We start from the raw sequence: 26,859 nt of genomic DNA on the forward strand, positions 1-26,859 counted from the left end.
CCACTCACAAGGGCTCTGCCCTAATGACCTAATCTCCATCTAAAGCCCCCATCTCTTAATACCATCACCTTGGGGGTGAGAACTTCAACGTATACATTTTGATGGGACACAAACTTTCAGACCATAATGAGAGGTGAAGCCAGCTGGAATTCCGGGGTCGAGTGGGGACTTGGAGAAGTTTTCTGTCTTACAAGAGGATTGTAAAAACGAACAAATCAGCACTCTGTAGCTAGCAAGGGTATTGTAAATGCACCAATCAGCAGGATTCTAAAAGTAGCCAATCATGGGGAGGATTGAAAAAAGGGCATTCTGATAGGACAGAAACAGAACACGGGAGGGGCAAATAAGGGAATAAAAGCTGGCCACCCCAGCCAGCAGCGGCAACCCACGCAGGTTCCCTTCCACCCTGTCAAGCTTTGTCCTTTCACTCTTTACAATAAACCCTGCTACCACTCACTCTTTAGGTCCGTGCCATCTTTAAGAGCTGTAACATTTACCTAGAAGGTCTACGGCTCCATTCTTGAAGTCAGGGAGACCATGAACCCACCGGTAGGAACCAACTCCCGACACAATAACGCTGAGTTTGATTCTCCTTGCCTTGAACAATGAAGGAAGAAGTCTCTCTCTTCTCTTCCAAATTACATTATCAAACAAAGCTCATATGGAGAAACATTGTTAGCACTGTTTGTGCACCTCTTACATTTTTAAAGGACTTTCTTAGGCACTTTCTTATTCATTCTCATCATAACCCATTTTATAGGTGTTGGCAGAAACCCTTGCCAGAGCCATCAATCCCAATAGTCTGCTGCCTGCCTCAAAACTCTGCCATGTTCTGTTCTTATCATGCCTATATTTCTGAAATGCTATACAATTTGGACTTAAGTCTAGAATATCCCTGAGATGATCCTACTCCTTAGAGAAATTCAAAGGACATACTCTCATGTGGGTTCTGAGGGCCTGCTTTCCATATCTCTCAAGCTAAGAAAATGACTTTCCTAGTATCTTTAGAATCAGGTGAACTAAAAGAAGCTTAAATGATGGTTATCCTAGTATAGCCCCCAAATAGCACATACCGAAGTAAGTTTCCAAATGAGATCATCCTCACTTGAATGTGTGGAGATCATGATGTGAAATTTATATGACTTCTTTAAATGTACACAATCAGAAATAGGCATCTAAACGCAAAGTCCCTCCAATTTCCTACCAGAACACTGTCCCAGCATTGTAAGTTGATTGGGTGTTCCAAGACAGAATATCAGAAAAAGCTGTTACGGAAATGCCCGCTTGTTTATATTTTATTTCTTCTTTTCAAATGAAGTTAAGAGAGCCTGCTTAACTATGAAACATTGCTCTTCTGAAGACGTAGAGGGCTCATGAGATGAAGTCATGACAAGGGATAAGAGTTCCAGCCTCAACTCAAAACCCATAGTTAGAGTATTGTTACTACATTCAACAACAACAGCAGCAGCAATAACAACAACAAAATCTGAAACTGAGCAAGCAACAAGACCTTGGGAGAGAAATTTCTTCTTTTACTTGATACCATTTTGCCAGAGCTTTAAACAAGGGTGAAGGCTTTGTGAATGACAGAATTAGAGGGCATATTGAGGGGCTGTTCTCCATCACAGGACCCCCAAATCTCCACTTCTACTAATGGGAACACTGTACACCCAGCCATCCAAGATCAGACCTCCTGAGTACAGCAATTTTTTTTTTTTCTTGGAGATTTGTCTCGTTAGGATTTTAATTAAGCTCCTGCCAGGCTTGCAAAGTTTTTAATTTTACCTTTCTTTCTTCTTTCTTTTTCTTCCTTAAATCAGCTGGCTTGCCAGGAAACTTTTCCCAAGCTGTCACAGTTACAGTAAGCATACCCTAAGATATTAAATTTAGAGACATACCAGTAGTTGCTTCTCGAAGGATTAATAGCACAAGTACCCTTGCATTTGGAAAAGATTTTCATTGATTTATTCATTCATTTATTCACTTTTACTTAAGTGTGTGTGTGTTTTATGAATTAAAAAAAACAGAAAAAGAAGCTTCATGGAGTGTACAATGACTACTGGGTAGTAATAGATATAACTCACTCTCTTATAACGTCACCAGTTTAACAGAAGAAACTTGCCATTACTTAATTTGATAATCACACTGCTCATAAGCAAATTATGGCTGTTTACTAGTGTTAGTGGGTGAAGGGTGAGTGAACCAAGATAACATGATGTCTTAGTTGATAATTTAACAAATATTTCATGAAATGTAATATTTAATTCACTTAGGGTTCTTTTCAAGACCCCTTTGTATTCAAACTCATTGCAATTCTGAAAGTATAAAGGCAGAGACGAGGGGTGCACACGGTGAACCCTTTAAAGCAGATTTGATGAGACACTATTTTCATTTGAGGACGCTTAGTTAAATTGACTACCCTAAATAGGATGTCATATTTTTTCCTAATAAAACAAAACAAAACAAAACAAAAAAACCACCTCAGATAATACTGCAGGGCCAGAAATAAAACAAGCCATCAAAACAAAACGAAAACGTAAGATATGGAGCATCGGGGATACTATCTGTTCCCCATGATTATTATTATAATCATTCTTATTATTTACTTAATAATTCCAGGATGTCAGGTTATTCCACCACCTGCCCTTTTCTGTGAGGTACTTACTGATCGCTTCCACAAACCGCTCAAAGAAACTGTAAGGGAAGAGCGGCTCAGGCAGCTCCCGGAAAAACATCTTCAGTGCTCCGGTGACAACGTGGATGTCCTCCCACTGGCTGTCGTCCAAATTCAGCTTCTCTTCTGGGAAAACACGAGGAGAAATGGAACAACTGGTTTTAATGAAACAATTACAAGACACTAATTATTATGTTAATGTTTGCCTACTATCATCAGCAACCGTTAACAGCCTTCTGCACCTAGAGGTTTGGTGCTGTGCGTGTTTTTTTTTTCCCTCCCTCTTTCCGTAGGAAGGGAACATTTTCAATGGAATACCATCTGTAGGAATGCAGCTAACAAAAAAACAAGAGACACAAAGAGACAGTGCCATTGACACAGTATGTCAGATACATTTATTCCCATAATGCATCAGTATGAAAATTAGCATCACAGCTCAACATGATTCAAAGCTATTTGGTTTTGAGGCCGAGGGGCTAAGAGTTGCCAATGATGGCCGGCTCAAGGGACCAGCCTAAAGGCCTTGCTGAGCCAACAGGAGACATATGCTAAACATGGCAATAGAAAATGAGTTATTGCTTTACATGTGTTAGCCTTGCTATGTACAAGGGAATAATGGGTAACACTTTTTCCCTTTTTTTGCCTGAATATAAAGTCAGCAAGGAATAGAATACTGAGTGAGAAAGGATATTAATTCTTTCTTATTGCTTCAAAATTTTTTTTTTTTTTTAGTTCTCATCTCAGTGAGGAAAATATGCCCAGCAACAATATTAGACAGACCCCTGTTGGCCTACGTAGGCTATGCAAAGCTGTCAAAAATGATAACACACTAAAGACAAACCACAAGTGCTTACCAACTCTTTTTAGAAACAACAGAAGTATTTGCTTGGGAAGCTTGAGTGAGTGGAAATGTTGAAATATGAAAGAAAGTAAAAGCCAAAATGAAGGTTGTAGTAGAAATAAAGTGTGCTGGGCAATTATTTTTGTCCTTTTCACCCTCAATATGAATGTCTGGAATTAGTCTCACCCAAGAAGTGGATGCATTCACGTCTGAAAGGGACATTTTGACATAAAATGAAAAGGAAGCAAGGTACAAAGGCACTGCTGTTGAGCCAGACAATTTGTCTTTCTAAACGGGCAACATGGAAAAGGTTTTGGATTCTGGGCTTCCTGAAAACTTAAACTAATCATTTTAGACAATCTGGGGGTTAACTGAAAAGCTGAGAATCCTGGCAAACATGGAGGTATTTGGTCAACTGAAAATTTGTTTCTTTACTGATGTCTTGGGCTCACATTCACATGTCCCTTGGATGTCAGTTTTATGAATGCAGAGGAGCATTTTGCACCAAAATGTAAGAAAAGCTGAGAATTGTCACTGTAGGGATTCTCTGCATGGGCTGTTTTGCTAATAATGTTCATGTCCTTTTAAAAATATTAGCCCAAATCTTCAGCAGATCTTTTTTTTTTAAATAAATGAACGATCGCTTCTAAGGCTTATAGTAAGTGGTGTTCCTGCTCAACAGTGTGTTTGCAAAGAGAAGACATGAAGGTGAATCTGTTTATTTCAGATGGGCTAATCTTTCCTTTCAGTCTTCATTCCTACCTCAATCATAACACAATAATATGATCCACAACAAAATCAGCATAGGAGACCTTCTTTCTGCCCTGCAATCATTTTTGATTGATTGTATTTCAACAATTAGTCTTTTATTTGGCTACACACTATTGAAATAGGCCGACAGCATCTTAGCAGGCCAGCTTTAAACAGTCAACTGTTAACAATAGCATCAAAAAGGGAGACCTGATGGGGTTTACTGTCACTTTAAAGAACGGGGTTTTCACATTGTTGAAATCTGTCAGATATTTTGAAATGTCCCTCTCACTATGGTGCCACACCCCCTGCGTGCCCTTATAATAAAATTGGTTTTACTCCTGATTAAATCATTTTCTCCCTACTCACTACCATACTTCTCATAATGGACCTGTGTGCTCTACAGCTGGTGTTCTTCCCATGGTACCAATTCTTACTTTATCTTTTAAGCACTTTGCTGCTAAGATCTCATGCAGAGTGCTTATGTTTTGTTAAGAGCTTCATTCTTAGAGAAATAGCTTAACACATGTTCTAAAAATGTTGTACAACTTATTGCTTAAAACACATTTAGAAAATGTATAAGTACTGTAGCTTTGGCACTGAACTTTAAGTGGAAACCTAAACACACGAAAACACACACACAGACACACACACACACACACACACACAAATATCTCAACCAAAAATTTATCAGAAAAGTCCAACACAAAATGCCATTTTGGTGCACAAGTTTGAAATTGCTAAAGGAAAGTGTTCAGCAGGTAAAAAAGAGAATGATTTTAACTTGACCAAGGAAACACCACCACCAACAAATAATGGCTTAACCAAAGGAAAACAGCATTAATATTACTCATCTCCACATTAATATCAGTTAATTCAAGTGAACATGAAAATTGAATGTAGTGATAAAGAAAATTTACCAATGAATAGATACTATTTGACCATTTGATTATATCTACTTAAAATACCATATAATAATAACTGTATCACTTAAACCAACATTCCTACTATAGATTCCTATGTAGTTTCCATTTAAAGAAATAATAATTTGTAGCCCTTCAGCAAGTAGCTTAAATAGGCAATATGGCAAATAGTTGGAAAGAGTATTTTGAAATATAATACTAATTTTTATATCAAGTTTTCATAATCAACCAAGGTTAAGATCCCTTGTAAACCAGATGATGTTAAGGCAAATTTTGCAAGGTCACTGTAGTTTATCTAAACATGAAGTTATGTCCATATAGTATGCCCTCTCATGAAGCCAACCAGTCTTCAAGATGAACTAACCATAACCCTATCCTGGTGTTAACAGGCATTATTGCAAATGTATTTGCATTATTTGATAAGCATTTTCTAACTAGATTCTACACAGTGATGATGTCTTATATTTTTCCCTTTTCTAATAGTGTTTCTCAAAAGCACCACACTATTGACATTTGGGGCTGGAAAATTCTTTGTGGTGGGGGCTGTCTTTTACATTCTAGTATGTTTAGCAGTATTCCTGACCTTAATCCATTAGAGGCCAGTAGTATTTCCCAGTGAGGATGATAAAAATTGTGTCTAGAGATTGCCACGTATCTCCCCATCGTGCAAAATTATTCTTGGTTGAGAGCCACTATAGTGAAGTTTATAAGTGTCTATAGAAGTCACTCAACAAAGATTTATGAAGTTTACCATAGGTGGGCAGGGAACTAGAAAATTAGATACACACATATTAATATTTCCTTAATATGAACTTAAGAGTTGGTAATTATTCTTGACAAAATCATAACTTTTTATAGAACAAAATCCATATGAACTCATTCAGGGTACTTTGCGATGAAAGCAATAACCAACAATTACTTACAGCTTACACTGTACTAGGGGCTGTGCTATGTACTCTACGTTCATTATCTAATTTAATGTTTTCAGCAAGGTAATGAGGAAGATGCTACTGTTATCATCATATCCATTTTACAGATAGGGAAAGTGAGGCATAGGTAGATTAAACAATTTTCCCATGACTGCCAAGTGATGAAACCAGGATAAAGAGCCAGTAAGCCCCCACTATGTTTAAAATCACTGTGTTCAGACTTAATCTTGGCTGGCAGAAGCAGAAAGGGAAAAGGCAAATAAACAGTAATTGCGAATGGTAGTTGATTGACTATTATGTCAAGATTGTAATTTTTACATTTTACCCTTAAATGTCTTACTTGAGGCTATGCTTTTACCTGTAAACTGACTCTCATCTTTGGTAATTACTGACTTGTAGAAGGCACAGATTCTTATATAAACAGATACAAAACAAATTGGTAATAAAAAGCAACTGCATTAGGAAATGGGCAGAGATGGAGCAAATTGTTAGGTAGCAATCGAGTGAAGAGGAAATATGATAGAGTAGGAAAAAGGCCATACAAAACACCCATTCCAGGACTGGATTTACCACTAATTCATTGTATATCTATCTATTTACTTATTTATTTGTAAAATGAAGATAAAAGGATAATTGTTGGTATCAAATGGGAAAATGTATCTGAAAAACATTTTAAAGCATAAGGAAACAAACATATCCAAATTGTCACCAGAATGAGGCAGGTGAATAAAGGCCAAAATGGTAAAATAAAAAAGAGACTAAGGCAACTGAAACATTGAACAAACATTGTAAGCCAGCCTGGTTGTTTTAGAGGATTTATCTCAGTGTGATGCAGTTTCTTGAATGGGATCAACAAAAAAACTACATTGCTATAAAGAACTACCTGGGCCTGGTTAATTTACAAAGAAAAGAAGTTTAATTGGCTCATGGTTCTGCAGGCTGTAGAGGAAGCATAACTGGGGAGGCCTCAGTAAACTTCCAATCATGGGAGAAGGTGAAGGGGAAGCAAGCACATCTTCACATAGCCAGCAGCAGAGAAAAAGTGAAGAGGAAAGTGCTATACACTTTTAAACAGCCAGATCTTGTGAGAACTTACTATCACGAGGACAGCAAGAGGGATATCCATCTCCACGATCCAATCACCTCCCACCAGGTCCCTCCCCCAACATTGGGGATTACAATTCAACAGAATTCAACATGACATCTGGGTAGGGACACAGAGCCAAAGCATATCACATGTTATAGTCCAATCCTAGGAAGACGTCTGGTTGAACCACAATGTCTCACAATCCTTTTAATCTGTGCTGGTTTCTCCTGGCCCTCTAATTAGGTTATCTTAAATTCATTTTGGTTATGGTTTTGCCTTAAAGCATATAAACAGAATTAAAGATAGGTTAAGCTCTACAATGCAAATACCATGTGACTTTTATGAGATCACACACATACACACACAACCTAAATGTTGTACCCAAACAAGGTTATCTTGAAATGCTCTTTCTTGAAGAGTCTTTAGGGCATATTTTAAGTAAAAACTTATTTATATCAAGCTTTAAAAATATATTTGAAAGAAAAAATTTGACAGTTGCTATTAGGAGCAATTTTTCTTAAAAAGAAGAACTGAAAGATGAACCTTTGATAGCCATAGTAGGTCAATGGTAGTTTCCAAGGAAAAGGGGGCATTTAAATATCATTAAGAGTTTCATTACTGTCCAGGTACAACGGCTCATGCCTGTAATACCAGCACTTTTGGAGGCTGAGGTGGGCAGATCACCTGAGGCCAGGAGTTTGAGACCAGCCTGGCCAAAATGGTGAAACCCTGTCTGCGCTAAAGATAACAAAAATTAGCCAGGCATGGTGGCAGGCCTGTAATCCCAGCTACCCAGGAGGCTGAGGCAGGAGAATAGGGAGGTAGAGGTTGTAGTGAGCCAAGATCACGCCACTGCACTCCAGCCTCCTCAGTGATGGAGTGAGACTCTGTATCAAAGGAAAAAAAAAATGAGTTTACCCCTTTCCTCTTGTATTATATATTGCTATGTAGATATTGGTATATATAACCAGCAGTTGTGATATCAGGTTCAATTTTAACTAGACTCAAACTGTCTTAACCTAGTCTTTGTTGAAATGTGCTTGCACTTGGACTATCCTGAGTAGAAGAGTAACCGAGTCAAGAAAGAAAATCTTCTTTATATGTTGAAAATCAAGTGCTTGTTTACCTTGTAATAGTTTTGATAGCACTTTTAAAACCTCTTTCCAACTTTTATTTTATTGTTGCAATTTTAAAAGGAGGAAAAGACACCCTAGTTTTCCCAGAGACAATAGCCCTGATCTCATTAATACAGTGAAAAGAACCTGTTACACTATGAAACTCTCATAAAGGATGATGTCCCTGCTTCCAGCACAGATGACCATTTGGAGCTCTTATCTAAAAGGCCTGCTGGATACATGAAAGTCACATCCCAAATGAAAGAGATACCAGAGGGATGATCGATCCAAAACATAATATGTTTGGCCCTAAAATCAAATCGAAAGATTAGATATTAATGTAGATAAAACGACACTGCTTATAAGGATATAGAAGATTTTTAGTTTAGCATTTAAAGGAATGGATCAAAAGGAAGTTGGTTGAATCACTCAACTAGCTCCACGTTTCCTGCTGTGCTGGCTCCTGAAAGTGATGGTTCGGTCTGATTTCTGGTGGATTAGAGAGATTCTGCATTCTCAAACACGGTGATGTCAACCCTGTGCAAAAAGTAGCATCTTTCTCTGCTGCACTGGCTAAAGCTCCTCCTTCCACACCTCGGCTGTAACATGAGACTTCATTGAGGATATTATCTGAGAAAACTAAACCAGTTGGCCAGTTAATTTGTTTGTTCACTCAATTTTTTTCAAACAAACAGAGATGGAAGGAGGCTACATGCTGGGCATTGTGTTTTTAAAGCTACAGCTGTTGAGGCTGCTTTATGTTCCTCAAAGGAGAGGGCTTCATCAGGTGCTCAGAAAGTGAATATAGATAAAGTTCTGGACATTTTACATCTTGTTACTCTTCCCTAGAATCATATTATTTTGTCCTTGGGGGCAAGCCAGGACAAACTCAAAGAACAAATATATCACCCAAAAATAGGCATCGTGCCTGTTACGTGCTGAATTGTGTTCTTCCATTCCTCAAAATCAAATGTTGAAGTCTTAACCCCAATACTTCATAGTGTGACTATGTTTGGAGATTGGATCTTTAAAGAGGTAATTACGGTAAAATGAAGTCATATGGGCCCCCATCCAATATGAATGGTGTCCTTATAACAACAGTTAGGGTGCACACAGAGGAAAGACCATGCGAAGACACAGGAGGAAAGCAGCTGCCTATACACCAAGGAGAGAGCCTTAGGAGAAATCAACCTACTGATATCTTAATCTCAGACTTCCAGCCTTTAGAACTGTGAGGAAATACATTTTTGTGTTTAAGCCACCCAGTCTGTGGTACTTTGGTATGGTAGCTCAAGCAAACTAATACAATACCCTAAGGTTTTGGGCAGAGAAAGACGATGTCAAATTTCTGGATCATACCGATACATCTTCTCGACACAAGGGCTATGCTACACTTGTGAAACACAGTGAACAACAGGGTTAGTTCTTTAGGTAATTCCATTTGAAGAAAAATAATTACCAATATTCAGAGAATACATTTGAAGCTGGAATTAGTTGAAAAATTGCTTGCCTATTCAGGCTTAACCTATTTCAAATAATTTGCTCTATAAACATGCAGAATACTCTCCAGTGTGGTCTCCAGACAAACAATAAAATCATGATTGCCATTTTCATACTCATTCTTTGTACAACTACTATGTATAAAGTAGAAATATTGCATGGTTGCCATCACCTGAGACTCCAAGTACTACAAGAGAACATTGGAAACATCCTCAGGAAAAACTCAACCCAAGTCCAATCAACTGTCTATAGTCATGCTACCTATCAAAGAGGAAGGAGCAAAGTGGTTTTAAATATGAAACCTTGTATGCAAAATCAAAGAGATTTGTTTCATACGATTTATTACAGTAACCTCCAGGAAGCTCTTAGGAGTCCTATGTTTGAAAATGGTTCCTTTCTGGCAAGAGGAGACAGTTAGACCTATGCACAGGATAGACGGTTCTATTACCACCTGGTCTACAAAATCTGGTTTTCTGTGGCATCCTTGAATTATGAAAGAGGGAGGAAGGAAGTAACCACAAACTTTCTAAGATTTTAAAACTTTTTTAAAAAAGCTTTTATTTCTGAATATCTAATGGGCTACTTCGGCACCCCATGTTAACTTGCTTTCTGTGTGCTTTCATGTTGTGTGCATATCTTTGGAAATTATTTGACAAGGCCGAAGCTTGCACATGTCACAGGCTGATATGAAATATCTTTAGTTACTCTCTTGGAAGGAGGTGGAACAGTCTTCTCCTCTATCCAGTACAGGAAATGAGTCAGGAACAAGACTGTTTTATTTTTATTTCTCCTCAGATTTCATTTGAATGTAAAGAATAACATAATAAATAGGTACAACTGAAACTTGTGAAGCAAGCACCACAGATGGAAAGTATAACAAACATGTCATTGCTTTGTGCATTTTTAATTTATAATGGCATAACATAAAACATCTTCCCATCATCATAACTCCATGCATAATTCTACCTTATAAAATGACATTAGCGACATTATGCTTCTCTCCAGGCTTTTAGATATTTTGTTTAGGTAGCTGAGAAAAGGTAGTCCTGTTCAGATGCAACAACAGCAACAAAAATGAACAGACTTTTTTCTTTCAGTGAGGATCATAAAAAAAAGAATTGATGTATTTCATGGTACCCATATATATTTCTTTAATTCCTTTCTTACTCAGAGCTTCCAACACTGTTCTTATTTCCATTCAGTCAAAGGCTTTTTGTACTCTATAGATACTGTACACAATGGTTCTTTTTATTTAACCATCTTCTCCAAACAGATTCTGAATTTGCTGGAATTCCATGGATGATTTCATACATTACATACTCCAAAGGGGAGAGAATCGTAGGATTAAATTTCGACAAAGTCATTTTTGAAAGCTTGCTTCATAGTGGCTTTAAATTTCAACACCATTGCTATTGTTCCCTCCAAGTTATATTACGTTTGCAAATATGAAGCACAGGGCCAAGTCAAAACATATCTCTTAATGATATCTAGGAAATAAACTAAGTCCTATGAATTCCCATATACAGATAATATGTCTATTGTAGGCAAAAACGCATATATAGAAGTTACTTAACATTCTGGTTTCTTCACTTGTCAAATGAGAGTTCTTAATTTTGTGTGAGATTTAAGTGATGTAATACATGAAAAGCATCCAATATAGCCAGACTTCGGCAAATATTTCCAGAATGTAATATGATTTTTGGCTTTTATCATTCCCCTTACTATGTTGGTGATATGTGTAGGGTTAGAAATGGTAACATTGAAAAGGATATGGATTTGGGGTTTTGCTAACTTAGAATTTTCTGTCTGGAAATATTTCTTCAGAAAAATAGAAATAAAAGGTAAACAAAACTGGTAGATCAAGATATTGCTACTCTCATTCATTGAAACTATGTTACTCCCAGATAAGACATCTGTCAGTTGTCAATTAAGATAACCAAAATGAAGAGAAGATTTCTAGTAATTATTAATGATAATTTTTAACTTAAATTTTGTCGATTAGTTTGATTCATGGGAGTAAACTAAATTTTCTGCATCACAAGGCATTTCTTCACCACAATCACCGCTAAAGCTCTACAAAGGTACACAAAATAAGAGTTGGGAGATCTATAAATTTTACAACTACTTGCATAAAGTAAGGTAAAATACCTAGGTCCTTATGCAACAATTTCTTGTTGATGAAACTACTGAACAACATTATCATCTTAATTATTCTAGCCTAAACAAACCTGTGGCAGTAATTCCCGGTCTCTGCCTATAGTTTGTGATGCCTAGCTATCTATACTGTTAAACTTGACTCTTCCCTACACTGGGTTTCATTTCAAACTTTGCTTACCATGTTTCTAATCCTAGCCTGAGAACCCCATCACTCCTGGGGCATGCCTACTAGATTTAACTATAGTGATTTAAACAAAGGGTCTCTCCTCTATCTCTGCCTCAAAGAAATTTGTTTTTATTTATCTTTATATCCCCAGTGCTTAGCCAATGATGGATGCACTCATTTTTATTAGCTATTAATATATTTGCACCACCTATCAAATTTTAACCTCCTTTGATAACAGAGGCTATTTCATAATATAATACCAACGACGATGACAATAGATACATGTTTACACACATGGCATTATCTTTGTGTTCTCTTTATCATTCTCTTTCAAAACACTTAACAAATACTGAAGACATAAGTACGTTATTCATTCACTTATCAAATATTAATTGAACCCAAATTTTGTGCTAGGCATGTTATAGCTGCTGTTGGTAAACATAAATAAAGATCTAGCTTCTATGTGCAAAGATTTCATAGTACATAGGAAGTCTGGTCAAATAGAAAAATATGTAATCAAGTATGGTAAATGTTATTATATAACTTCTTGCAGACTGCTATGGGAACATAGAAGATTAGCATCAAGCTTCATTTGGGTGTAGTCAGAAGGCTTTCCAGATGAGGTGTCACATAATGATCTTAAATGATGAGCAGTCAGGTAGGTGAGGGTGGTGCAGGAGCTGGGAGAGAGGAAGAGAAGAGATGAAGAAAAATTCAGCTAGAAGTAACGATCATGCCAAGGAATGAAGAACAGGATGCATTTGGGAAGCCACAAGTTGTTGGAGACCCTAGAGGCATAGATTCCATATCTCAGGGTGTTGAGGATAGAAGAGAAGGCAGAGGGTACAGCATGAAGGTCCTTACAACTGAAAAAGTCTGGATGACCATAAGCAGGGGAGCAACATTCTAGAAAGATGCTCTGGCAGTAGCATGTAGGATGGGTTGGAGTGGGCGTATAGAAGAGGGGTGGTGTGTCCAAAAAGACACAATGAGCAAGAAGCTCAGCTGAGAGGCTTTGATGTATTCAAATACTGGATATTCACTGTGGAAAAAATGCTTTTAAAAGAAGTCAGTTAATAAAAAACAGGTGTGTTTATGAGAACCTTACATAGCAGAGAAAGAAGTCTAGAAAACTGATGGCTAGCATTTACAAAGGATTAGAGTTCACAGACCAATTTTTGTGTGTCACATTTATTATAGGTTCAGGGAAGTCAAAATATTCTATTTTACTGAAGTTTATAAAGACCTGCTAGTAGTTTGCAAATGAGAATCCATTTGGATTATCTGACTAGAGATAAGACTTCAATGGTGTTTTAGTATCATGAACTACTTTACCGACGCAACAAAAGGGAATTACAATTAATTGGATTATGTTGGTCTCCACATGCTGATTGTAAGAAAATAAAATATAAAAGTGTAACTATTGCTAACAGGTCATATCTATCATCAACCATGGGATTTGTTTTTTTTACTTACCAATAAGATTAATTTCTTCTTAACAATATTCCAATTTGAAGTCATTTTAATTATAGCGTTTAGAAAATTCAAAGGAAAAGGCAAACCTACTTTCAATGTATTATTAATAATTGACCTCATTTTTATTCATCTTTATGATGAGAGAAAAAGAAATGGATGGTTTGTTTATTGTTTAGAAGATTTTTACTTACTTAAGATCCTTTTGTAATCTTTCTTCGATCTCAGTTTAATTAAAAATTTTATTTACTGGATTTCTATAAAGTGCTAAACCCAGGGCTATATTTCTGAGGATTCACAACAATGTGGTCCCTGCTTTTAAGGAAACCGACATCTAGAAAAGGAGATAGGCCTACAAACTTTAAATGTCATTGTGTGACCAAGTGGAGCATTGTAGTAAAGGTATAAACTACTAGAAAACCAATAATAGTTGAGCACTTCTCAGGCACTATTCTAAGTGCTTCACATGCAAGAATTCATTTAATTCTCACATCAACATATGCTGGATGTACTATTATTAGTTCAGCTTTACTGATGGAAAAGCAGCTCCAGAGATCCAGTAACTTGTTCAGGTTCACTCAGGTATTTAGTAGCGGAGTCCGGGCAATCTCACTCCACTTAAAACTTCAATCATTCTGTTAGTGACACAGGACAGGTAAGACTCCAAATCAGGCCTGCCTGGGAGGGCTTTTGGCTTTGCCCAGGTCTGCCCTGTCACTGCTTTAGCTAAGGACATTTTTGTCTGGTGTGTGAGCCTCACCTCTATGGTTGAGTCCTGCCTCCCATCTCATGAACACAACATGTGGAATGGTTCATTCTGACAGGTGACAGATGAAACTTCTCCCACACAATGGCAGTGAGAATGGCATAGGATTTTGTTGAACTGAGATGGGTGAGGAAGGATGTCCCAGGCCAGTGTTTCTTAAATGTGATCCCAGAACCAGCTATGTCAGCATCACACACAGAATATTTAAGGCAAATTTTATCAAGACCTACCTCAGATTTAACTGAAACAGAAGCTTTTGGGTGCAACTGGCTGAGTGATTGCTTTTCTACAAATACTATTTAGTCTGTGATCTAACAAGTCCTCCAGTTGATTTTGATGCATGTTAAACTCTGAGGACCACTGTTCCAGCAAAGAGGTATGAAATGGATCAAAATTTGATATTGGCAAGAGGCCTCATTATGACCAGTGCAAAAGTGAATGATGAAATGTAATGGAAACTTAGCTTGGAAGCCAGGGAAAAGTGTAATTGTTATGCTAATACATTAAATGGTCTCTGTTAGATGTGAGAGAATTGTCAAAAGTTTGTATGAGGAAATATCATCCAGACTGTATTTCATGAACATAAATCTGTAGGAAATAGAAAAATGCATTTGAGAGGTGAGAAGTAGGAATATGCAAATTAGTTAGAAGGCCCTGGAAACAGCCCAGCAAGATACCATGAAGGCTAGAACTAAATAGTATTTGTAGAAATGCAATGAAAAGGCTATGTGAAGCCATCCATTTAATGAACATAGGGGTGGTAAAGGGGGAACGAACCAAGTAAAACTATTGTTTGTAGCTAGTTATGCAAGTTATCTTACATGTAATACTTCAGAAAGAATAGCTAAGAATTTTAATCTGTTCAGTTTGTTTTTTGATAAGAAGTTGCCAGGGAGAATGGGTTTGGTTGGGGGATGCTATTGACACTTTCGTTTGGTGATGCTAAGCAGATATTCAGACTTTGGACTATGGAGCTTGGTAAAGACATAAAGACTGGACAGACAAATGTGAAAATTATCAGCATAGAAGTGAAAGTTGTGTAAAAATAACAACAACTATAACAACAAAGATGACAAGACCATTAACTTAACACCTGTCATGTGCCAGCCGCTGTGCTTGGTACTTTATCGGCATGATTTTATGTCATTTTCATAGTAACAAAGCAAGGTAGTATTCACGGATTTTATAAGTGAGGATCTAAGGACCAGAGAAATTAAATAACTTGTTCAAATTCATTTAAGAAGTTAGTGTCAAGGCTAATATTCTAACTCTAATCTATCTCACTCACAAATTATTTTGCAAAACTACCTAAAACAGTAAGGGACGAAAACAGTTGTATAGCAACATATAGAGCAAGAAGGGGAAAAAGTGTCCTTCAAGTTTTTGTCCTGGAACTAATAATAGAATTATTTTCACATGAGGCTCATAAGCCACCCAATTCAAACCATTACATTAAAAAAACTAACAAACAACGTGAGTTCCTGCATTAATAGTTTATTTCCAATGATCAGCATCTAAACAAATCAGCTTGGTTGGCAAGGTAAATTCCATTACAGCCTTGTTTCTAGAGGAGTAGTGTTAGTCTTAAATACACTGTAAAAGGCCGGGCGTGGTGACTCACGCCTGTAATCCTAGAACTTTGGGAGGCCAAGGTGGGTGGGTGGATCACTTGAGGTGAGGAGTTCGAGACCAGCCTGGACAATATGGCAAAATCCCATATCTACTGAAAATACAAAAATTAGCTGGACATGATGGTGCGTGCCTGTAGTCCCAGCTACTCGGGAGGCTGAGACAGGAGAATTGCTTGAATCCAGGAGACAGAGGCTGCAGTGAGCTGAGATCACGCCACTGCACTCCAGCCTGGGCGACAAAGTGAGACTATCTCAAATAAATAAATAAATAAATAAATAAATAAATACACCGAACAAGTCACACTTTGTCTGCGATTCAGGCCAACATGGCCCACTGTTAACCCAAGTTCTTTGATGTGTAGCTAATTAATAACAATTACAATGCTGTACATTTTATGAGGCAAAATACATCCAAAGTTGAGAGGAATGAAACACATGGATTGTTGTTCAATGTCTGTGTCTGAATGACTTGGTTCAGTGGTTGTATCTAAATAAACAAGTTGATTGTTTGCAATCAAAATGGAAAGTTGGTCAGGAAGATGACCCATTAGATTTATACTCTCTGCCTTAGTCCAAATGCTTAGGAAGGCAGTACCAAACTGTGAATCTCAGTTAAAGTTTAAACTGACTTAAGAACATTGTATTTTAATTTTCTGAAAATCTAGGTTACGTTTCCTTTAATGAACAGAGCTATTTTTAAGTGGTAGAACAGCCATACGTTCATTTGAATATGTGATAAGGCACTTGAATAAACTTCCACTTTCCATATCATTTACAGATTGGATTTATATACTGAACACACCTTCGTCATACATTTTAAACACTAAGTTTTCTAATTCCATCATTCAAGGCCTCTTTTTCCTGGCCACAACCTGCCATTCAGTCTTAAAATTTGACCTCATTCAGACCTGAGCATCTGGGCCCATTATACTAGTATACTCGATATTCCCATGCAAGAACCATACTGTAGTTCTTGCTCATTCTTGACCTAAGCTATCATATCTACCCACCTCCTCTGGCCCCATCCCACCACTTCTTTAAAGCCCAAAGAAAGAATGCTTATCCCAGGAGTTCTGCCTAGAGTGATCCACTTTTCCTTGATCTCACTTTCTTTTCAACATGAGCATTTATTGCTTATGGCACCAATTCAGGAATTAAGCATTCACAGTCCTGGCATTCTTGCATTGTCTCCTGCCCTCTGTTCTGCTGCAGATACCTCTCATTGGCCCAATCTAGTTGGAAGCCCATTGGAAGGTGAATGCATACAGATCCTGGGTACCAAACAGGGTAGTGAAGAGTGGAGAATGGGTATGAGGTAGGGGGGCAAACAGAAGATTACAAACACATCAATCCCATATTCTGTCAGTTGAAATCTAGAAGTCCAAATGCCCAGAGAAATATTTCAGAATCTCAAAACAGTGTAACTTGGTTTTGAATTTTATAGAAACCTTTTGGGTGGGTATGGGAGGGACAAGAATCTTTTGTGTAAGGCCATACCTAACATCCTTAATCCCATGAAGAAACACATGTACACGCATTTATTCCAATGTGTAATTATTGACATAAACACAGCTGCTCTCTATGTTAAAGGAACATTAAACTCACAAAAGCATGGAAATTCCTACTTAGAGTTCCTACTCCATTCTTAACATGCCTTGTTGTGCCCAGATGCTGCATGTATTTTGTACCATTTAAAAGGTTGATGTACAAAAGCAAAAAGGTGGTAGAAAAAAATAACTAGAGAGAGGATTGAGCCAGTAGAGTTGTCCTATTCTTAAATTTTATTATGTACTAATCTCCATAATGCCTAGGCACAACAAAACAAATTAAGAATTAAAGAAGAGATAATTTGACTGTGGATTTCTGAATTTGGGGGCAGGAAAGCTACACATGTAAAGATACACAAGATACATACAGCCAAAACAGAAGAATACTGAAATTGTGTAGTTTATGTTCAACTTAAAATAAATAGAGATTTACACTTCCTTTTAGATCCAGAAATACATGAAAACTTGCAAGGCAGCCCACAACAAAGCAATTGACAAGAAAGATAGCATCTGCTTTTCTGTCTATTCAAGCTGAAGTTTTTCATTCTAAATGCAAGCAATGCTTCCCAAGTTAACATAATTAACTCATGACAATCCTGAAACATCATAATATAAGATACAGATGGAAATTCAAAGCTTTAAAAATGTCAGCTAACTGCATCAGGATTATCACTTTTTTTAAAGTGAACAAACCATAATGCTAATTAAAACAGGTGTTTTTATTTCAAACCCTTTTGCATGTTATGAAATTACAACCAGGGTTATTTATTTATTAGTCTGCTGTGAAACATACATCTTAGAAAAAAGAGGATCTGTGAAAACAACAAAGTAAAAAGATAAAAAGAATGACACTCAGTACTGCTTTCTGACACAATAGAGGACCAGTCGTTCAATTAGTTAGTAATTTCCGTGTGACTACTTGACAGAATCTACTAATTGTTAATCTTCAGTAACTATTGCTTTACATAATTAATTATATTCAAATAAAAACAACAAAGACATGTGGGCCAGTTGCCCTTTTGAGAATGTTTTTTTCACAAACTGGTTCTGCTTACTGACAATATTTCTAGTATAAAAAGATATTAATCTCACAGGAAAAAAAAAACACATAAAAATGTTAGCACATTCTGCCTTTTACCTTGCTTATAGAGCACGAGTCTCCCAGTCCCCTACCAAGTACAATAACAACAGCAACAAAACCCCAAAGCTACTAACTGCTTTACACGAATCTATCCTTGAAGCAAATCCTAACAGCCGAAGTCCTTTGAGTTGGCATCTTTCATATTAATTTAGAATTGCATAAAATTCAGAGTCACCCATCCAGAGGTCAAGCATCATTCATCATTAGTTGAAGTGACATTTTCAACCCTTCATATTGCAGCTGCTAAGATGGGAGGGGGAAAGGTATTCTTCCAGAGGAAAAAAACAAGAGACAGAACACAATCCTTGCTCTATCCACAGAGGAGAAAACAAGGTGCCTCTATGTCAGCATGATAATATGCTTACATTTGGTGATGTCATTCTTCCCTAACCCCAGAGTCACTAAGCACATGGCAGCTGCATTCCTCCACTTAGGAGTTCTGGTGCAAATCAGTATTAACCATTTTAGATGTAAATGAAGCCCTTCAGTGGGGTGGAGAACATGGCTTTGTGAGCTGAAATGATGATTTATATCCGAATCCTATCTTGTTTTTGAGAGATTGGAACTTGTTAACAAGGCTGCCCTTGTTCTCGTGGCATCCTCCAGGCATAAAAAATTCTGGGAAGCTGAGTATGATCACTTTTGAAACTGCAAAACAGCATTCCAAGGCTTTGCAGCAAACATGCTGGCCAAATTAGGACCTCTGAAGCTTTGCAATTCACAAATGAAAGATCTCTATCTCTCTCTCTCTCTTTCTCTCGTGGGATGCCTTCTTTTCACTGAAACATTAAGGTCAGGACAGGAAATGGGAGCAATTAAAATGAAACAGTAATCAGAAAAAAATAGGTAGCTGGTATTTAAATGGCTAATAATTCACAGGGCTTTTGATAATGCATTGATGTTTGCAAACTCATAAGACATCTCTGAGTTCTAAATTATCAGGCTTATTTGCCCTAGGAATCAAAGTTTTCCTGGCAAATGTTCTAAGTCAAAAGATAAGTGTTATGAAATACAGCCATAAAAGAAGTGAGAGTTGAGGTTTCTGCTAAGTGAGACTCTCCAGCCTCTTTTTGAGTTGTCTTCTCACACTCCGCCCCACCTGAAACATCATAGAATTTTGGTGCTGATTCTTCTTCCAAGTTAGAGCAGTGTGACTGAAATGTATCTGCAGCAATTGTTAATAGTGTGTAAGAAAACCAGGTTCCAAATTTTGCAAAACTTAAAACTAAAAACGACTGACATTTCATGGGGGAAAAGAAAGTAATTTCAAGAAATCCTCCACCATCATGACTTATGCAGATATGAATTGCATATGTAGTTATCATTCTGCTGCATTATATCTAATATAATGTACCTTTTACATGTGTAATGGCTTTCCAAATATTACTTAACTTTTCCCTTCACTATGTTTGGCTGGGATCATACCCATTCGAAAGAAGCAAGTGGAGTAAATAATGGTACGTGATTGAGGCAGGTGAGATCACAGGTCCTCTGGCTTCTCATACATGTGGTCAGAGCCTGTAGTGGTCCAATTTTTAGACTTGACCTTGAGGGAAGTGTACACCTTTTAGTTACATCAAAACCATATGGGATTTCTGGCATTAAAAACTTTTTTACAACATAGGCTTTAAGGTTGCATGTGGATGTCTCATACCAGCTGACAAAAAATAGGAGTTGTCCATATACAGTGGTTCAAATAAGGATTGTTATAAATTGCTCATGTTTTCCCATTTCACTTTTAACTACTTTGATATGAGCTGACTGCATACAGAGATCAGATTAGGATGTTAAAAAGGTGATTAGCTAGATAATTTAGGAAATTATTTTAGCAAGCTAATAAACATATTGAAGCAAAATATAATAATAATATTGATATAGTGCATTACAGATAACAAAGCACTCACATTTGCTATACCACTTAAGAATCACAGCAATCTGGGGAAAAGTTATTAGTTCGTATTCTCCACATTTTAGAAGATAATAAATGGAAGTTCAATGAAATAACCATTCAAAATTTGTGAATAGGACGGCCAAGGCTTTGAGTCAAATACTCCTTTAATTGTGCTGTTAGAGCATGATTGCTGATATTTAAACCAGCGTCCCATTTTAATTGGTAAACAATACCTATGTTAAGCTATGAAGAAAGCATCCAAGGATAAAAGTAGTATGAAATCATTTCAACTTCAAAACACAGGTAGCGAAAGATACAGATGTATGCTTTTATTTTTTTGAGACGAAGTCTTGCTCTGGCACCCAGGCTGGAGTGCAGCGGTGCCATCTCCACTCACTGCAACCTCTGCTTCTCCCGGGTTCAAGCAATTCTTCTGCCTCAGCCTCCTGAGTAGCTGGAACTACAGGCACAGGCCGCCATGCCTGGCTAATTTTCTTGGTGTGTGTGTGTGTGTGTGTGCGTGTGTGCGTGTGTGCGTGCGTGCGTGTGTGCGTGTGTGCGTGCGTGCGTGTGTGCGTGCGTGCGTGCGTGCGTGCGCGCGCACATGCACGTATTATAGTAGAGACAGGGTTTCAGCGCCTTGACCAGGCTGTTCGTGAACTCCTGAGCTCAGGCAATTCACCTGCCCCAGCCTCCCAAAGTGCTGAGATTACAGGCGTGAGCCACCATGCCTGGAGGTGAATGCTTTTAAGGTAGGTTTCAACTGGCTCCCTGTGGCCCATCAGTTCTGTCTCCCTATATTGGAAGTCAAAAGTTTCTTGCTTTAAATGTCCCGAATCCGTTTCCTGAGGCAGCAATACCTTGGCATCATGATTGGTTAGGGATCATTTGCTAGGGATATTGGCTAGGGACATGGTTTTTTCCCTGGGGTACCTGTCTTGTTTTTGACCCTGAGTTCCAACTACCTTGCTGTGAGGTGCTATACCTTATGCTGCCAGAAATGCCTTGTTTCTGGCGCAGGACTGATTATTTACCTGGATATAGAGTTTAAGGTGCTAACTATGTGCCAGTCCCAGGAGAAGAGAATGCCACATGAAAAATGTTCTTCATATGAGAATTCAGCTACGGCGTCGAGGTGGACAGAGCAAAGAGCTTAGAGTCAGAGCTCCATCCTTCAAGTCCTGAATCTTGTCACTTAATCTCAGCCTCAGTTGGTGGGTTGTTGTGGGCATTTAGTAAAAAAAATATAGGTGAAAACAAGCTGTAAAAATGCAAAGTACGGCTGGGTGCAGTGGCTCGTGTCTGTAATCACTTTGGGAAGCCAAAGCAGACGGATGAGGCCAGGAGTTCAAGACCAGCCTGGCCAACATGGTAAAACCCCATCTCTACTAAAAATACAAAACTTAGCCAGGCATGGTGGTGCATATCTGTAATCCTAGCTACTCAGGAGGCTGAGCCATGAGAATCACTTGAACCCGGGAGGTGGAGGTTGCAGTGAGCTGAGATTGCTCTGTTGCACTCCAGCCTGAGCGACAGAGTGAGACTATCTCAAAAAACAAAAACCAAACCAAACCAAACCAAAACGAAACCCTGTAAAATATTAGGCTATGCAAGATATTATCATTACTTTTCTCTTTTCTTCACTACAATAAAGCAAAAGAGAGTAGAGCATTAAGGAGAAAGTGCACAGTTGAGTTTTCAGGATGCATGCCAAGGATTTGAGAATTAAAGTTGTCTGAGTGCCACTATTTAGTTGCAGCAAATTTTATCATATCTTCTTTGATTTTAGTGGGAATATATAACATACGTGTATCAAATGAATTAAGTCATGGTCATCAGGACTAAGGTACTGAAGCTGCATCTCGCAGAATTGATTAGGGAACCTCTCAGTCACTACCTAGATATAATACGTTCTCTGAAAGGGCATCTTGTATAAATAAATTCATATTGGTGAAATGCTGGTTATCAAAAGTTTGAATTTTGTAATGGCAGGTTGTGTTACTGAGTTAATACAGGAGCTTGATAAACATTGTAAAGCTAAGGCAGACAGAATCCTCTAACTGCATTTAAAATAACTGTGACGACGACTCTGCTTCAGATGCTTGAAGAACGGCGCACATACACACACACAGCCAGGTTGGTTCATGCCATTCGATCCCTGTCACCTGAAACAGCTCTCAAGGATCCATGGTGGAGGACACCAAAAAATTAATATAAAACCCTATATTCTAATCTGAATTTCCAAGTAAAGGAATCCAAAACAAGAGAAACAGCTAGGATCAAAAAAGTAGGTCCCTCCAACTTCTGAAATAACATTCTGCATTTGAGCCTGATAATCTGTGGCTGTCTTCAGTCTAACCTTAAATGTTAAATCTTATAAGCAATGCAACCACTACTTTGAGAGATTATTTTGTAGTCTAATGGATTTCATTGTCAGGAAATGGTTTTTGATATTCAGCCAAAATCAAGCTTTCCAGAAACAAGTTTTATTTGTGCATTTCCCTCCTTTAATATTTATGGCTAAAGTAGATATTTCATTTAAGGGCTTCTTTTTTAGAGCTTCACATTGGTAGATGAGGAAAGGAGGAAGAGGAGTTTATTCTTTTTCTTTTATAATTTCTTTTGTTTCTTATCTGTAGTAAGGTTAACTGCTAATATGGATAACTACTTTTCCACTGAGAACATGATAAATCTTTAGAAGGAGCAGCAGCACAGATAGGTGGGAATATTTGAACAGTACCTTGTAAGAGCTGCCGCTGGAAGTTCACCAAACAAACTAAATCTGTAAGAAGACTACTTCAACTTCAACAGCTTTAAGATTCTTTGTATTGCCATCATTCATTGGTAACTGGGGAGTTTTTACAGCCTTTCAAATCTTAGAGTCCTTTCAATCATTAGATGCCTTAAAGGGACAGAAGGCCTTAAAATGTGCTCCCGATCTCCCTAGTTGAAAAAGATACATAGACAGAGGGGGAAAAGTCAAACAACAATACAAAAAGCATTAATGCAAAGAACAGTGGGGTCTCTCCCTAATTTGACTTTCTCTACAGGTGGCCTGCAGCTGCGTCCAAACAGGTTACTCCATTGCCTTCCCATGAGCATGACAACAAAGTGCTATCTGTATTCACAAGAATACACTTAGTGGCATAGACTGATTCAGGTCTAAAAATAAGAAAAAAGGATTTTTCCTGCATAGCCTGAGGTAACTCTCTGCACCAGCAGAAGACAGTAGCACTCTTGTCTCCCTGACTGTGCCTAAACATAAAGGAATCAGAAACCTACTTCACATGATTCAAGGAGGTCCAGGGCCAGCAAGGAGTTGATTCACTCTATTTACATCCACGTGAGTCCCACTGACTACATACAGCAGTTGGGCAGGCAAAATCAATAAGGAATATTCTGTTTTCAATTGACTTCAAGGTAAACTATACATATAGATCTCTGAGATTGATACACCTGTTTAAATAAGTATTTTATCATGCTGGGCAACATTATGTTGAAATAAGCAAGATTAGAGCATGCTCATTTGGTCAGGCTTAAAAATAATTGATCGGGCCACCTTCACTAATTTCATTTAAGGAGAGATATACACCCCGTCTGTGTGGTTATTTTGCTGGGAATATGACAAGGAGATGAAAAGCCAGAAAAATGTTTGTATTGGATGAATAACACTCCTAAAATTGATTTCTAACTTACGTATTAATACTTAAATATCTGATAAAGTGAATTTCCAATAATATTGCTTCTTGAATATAACATTTACAAGTGAGGGAGTTCAGTGGGTCTCTGGAGAATCTCTCTTTTCCTCCTCCCTCCCTCCGTTCCTTCTTTCCTTCTTTGCTTTTTCTCCCATTTTCTGTCTTATCTCCAAAGCATGTATTCACATTCTTTCCTTTCTTGGAATCTATACTCTTCCCAGTTCACCAGGCTGATTTAGGAGCAAGTACATAGAGGGTGCTTTCCCACTCATCCCTGAAAACAAACAAATAAACAAACAAAAACGACAACAACACAAAATCTGTTCCCTCCTGTCCTCCCCTTCCTGCATTTCCCAGGGAGCCATCCTTTTTGGAATGCAACTGTATTTCCATTCCCAGGGCCAAGCGGGTCATCTCTGAGATATGTTTAATCCTTACTGATCCAAGAAGTATGAATCTCCACTTTTCTTCTAAATCCATGTCTTACGAATGATTTTGTCAATTGCTTCACTCCAGAGCTATCTTCTTTTTCAACTTTTTGATAGCTCTGCCTTTTCCTGTCCAGTTAGAAAGCTGTATAATGTTATTTTTGTAACGTGTACATGACAACCATTAGTAAAAACTTCTCTCTACTTTGGATATCCAGATGGTTCCAATTTCTTTCCTTATTTCTCCTTAAACCTTCACCTATATTGTTTTATGAAGAGATATTATTTAAGAACACCTTATAATAACATACTTTTGCTGATGCATGCCAAAAAAAGACTAGCTGATTTTCCTTTAGAATTCAATAAAGAGGAAAAGAACGAATTTAATAGTGATTAATGAATGCCTTACTGTTTTATGTTATATGAAAACAAAACCTTGAAATATATATCTTGTAAAAAGGTAAGATAAGTATCCAGTAGTCAATGCTCATTGTTAAGTGAAGGCACATAGCTGGTACTGGGATAAAATTAACAAAGCATTCCCAAAGAAAGTCAGGAACAATTGAGTGGCCATAATAAAAAGGAAATAGATGCAAGTTAAGCTACATAATAGTTTTCTTATACTAAGTGAGACAACCCTAATAGAATGCAACCTGAAATATGAGTTTTAGAAATTAGAATAGAAAACTAAATCCTGCATCACACAAAATTTTAAGCACCAGATGAAGTAAAAAAATGCTTAATTATACTTATGATTGGTATGTGAAGGACAAATATTTACCTAAGGGAAAGGTGATAGTCTCCAATTCACTTCATCAGAATAATCATAGAGCTCAACTTTTAAGTGGTCCTATCCCGTGTAGCTAGGCAGATTCTGCCCTCTTGTATTTGAAACTATGACTTTTGCTTGATTGCTGACTAATGCAAATTTTAAGGTCTATGAATATTAGCTATATCAAAATAAAGCATTTAGCTTTCAAAATTTATTCTATTGCCTTTCTCTTGCTATCATGTCTACTCCTACACTCCCTAGCAAGAAAGTTTCTAAGATTAAGCAAGATAAAGATTTTGAAGAGACATCAGCACCGGCCATTTAAAAACATATAAACTTTTGAATCAAATACAAACAGAGACTACCACATTGCAAAAAAAAAAAAAAAAAAAAAAAAAGTATGAAGAGAAGTTGAACAGTGTTTGGAGAGTAAGTGAGGTAAGTTGTTCGGTTTCCTTCAAACTCAGCAGTTCTGTTATTCTAAGCGACGAAGACCAGTTTTGGGACTTCTACCGTCATCCACGTTCTTCAGTCAAACGTTCAGAACTACCATATTGCTTTAGGACAGAGATTAGCACACCATGGCCTGTGACCAAATCTGGCTTGTGACATATATAGGTAACATATTTTAAAAATAGGTCATATTTTAAATGTGACATGCATTAAGGAATAGCATTCATATAGATGACACTTTTTAAAATGCTATTTTCATTGCATTTCCTTAGATTTTAAAAAACATTAGATTGTAATAAAAAATACAATGAGAGATAAATATACATTTGTGCAGATGAATCTTTTACCTAAAATCAACTGAGAGTTCACCAAAATCATCTAAAATACTACAGTAGCTGGTATCATCGTAGACAAGTTCTTTAAAGTGCAGTTTTTCTGGCAATTGATTTAATCTACTTTATGAGTCTCTAAGCTCTTTCAAGGCAGTAGGTAATTTCACTGTAGTAGTTAAATGAGATGAAGTTTGTAAAAACAATTTAGAGCAGTACAAAACTGTGTAAAGTAGTAGTCATGGTTGTGACACCAGTAGCAGAAGTAGGTGTTTAATAAATATTTGTTGGATGAATTAAATGTTGGCTCCATTCTGAACTACGATTTTAAGAGTTTTAACTGCTAAGAAGAATTTGTGCAGATGAAATAACTGATTAGGATATGAAGGCCTACTGAGTTATATATGATATGAATACTCCACTAGTTATGCAATGCTTGGAATTCCAAGTGGGAGTTTCACTCATGGAAGAAATACAGTATGTGGCCCTGTGACTAAAAGATAATAGGAACTATTGAAGATGGAGATTTTTTTCCACTTGGTCCTGGGCACGGAATCAAAATCTAAGTTTAACTTGGTGATATTTAAA

General features: G+C 37.4%; 1 protein-coding gene across 2 annotated transcripts in view; it reads right to left on the reverse strand.

The window, feature by feature from the left end:
• The window catches only part of ARHGAP15 (Rho GTPase activating protein 15), a 629,043-nt gene that overhangs the window by 135,640 nt on the left and 466,544 nt on the right, over positions 1–26,859 (reverse strand). For both annotated transcript variants that reach the window (XM_050751741.1, XM_050751742.1), the window contains exon 12: positions 2,666–2,800. In XM_050751741.1, coding sequence (XP_050607698.1) covers positions 2,666–2,800 — 135 coding nt within the window. The remainder of the gene's footprint in view (positions 1–2,665; positions 2,801–26,859) is intronic.

Source organism: Macaca thibetana, chromosome 12 (genome assembly GCF_024542745.1).
Source record: "Macaca thibetana thibetana isolate TM-01 chromosome 12, ASM2454274v1, whole genome shotgun sequence".
Taxonomy (NCBI): Eukaryota; Metazoa; Chordata; class Mammalia; order Primates; family Cercopithecidae; genus Macaca; species Macaca thibetana.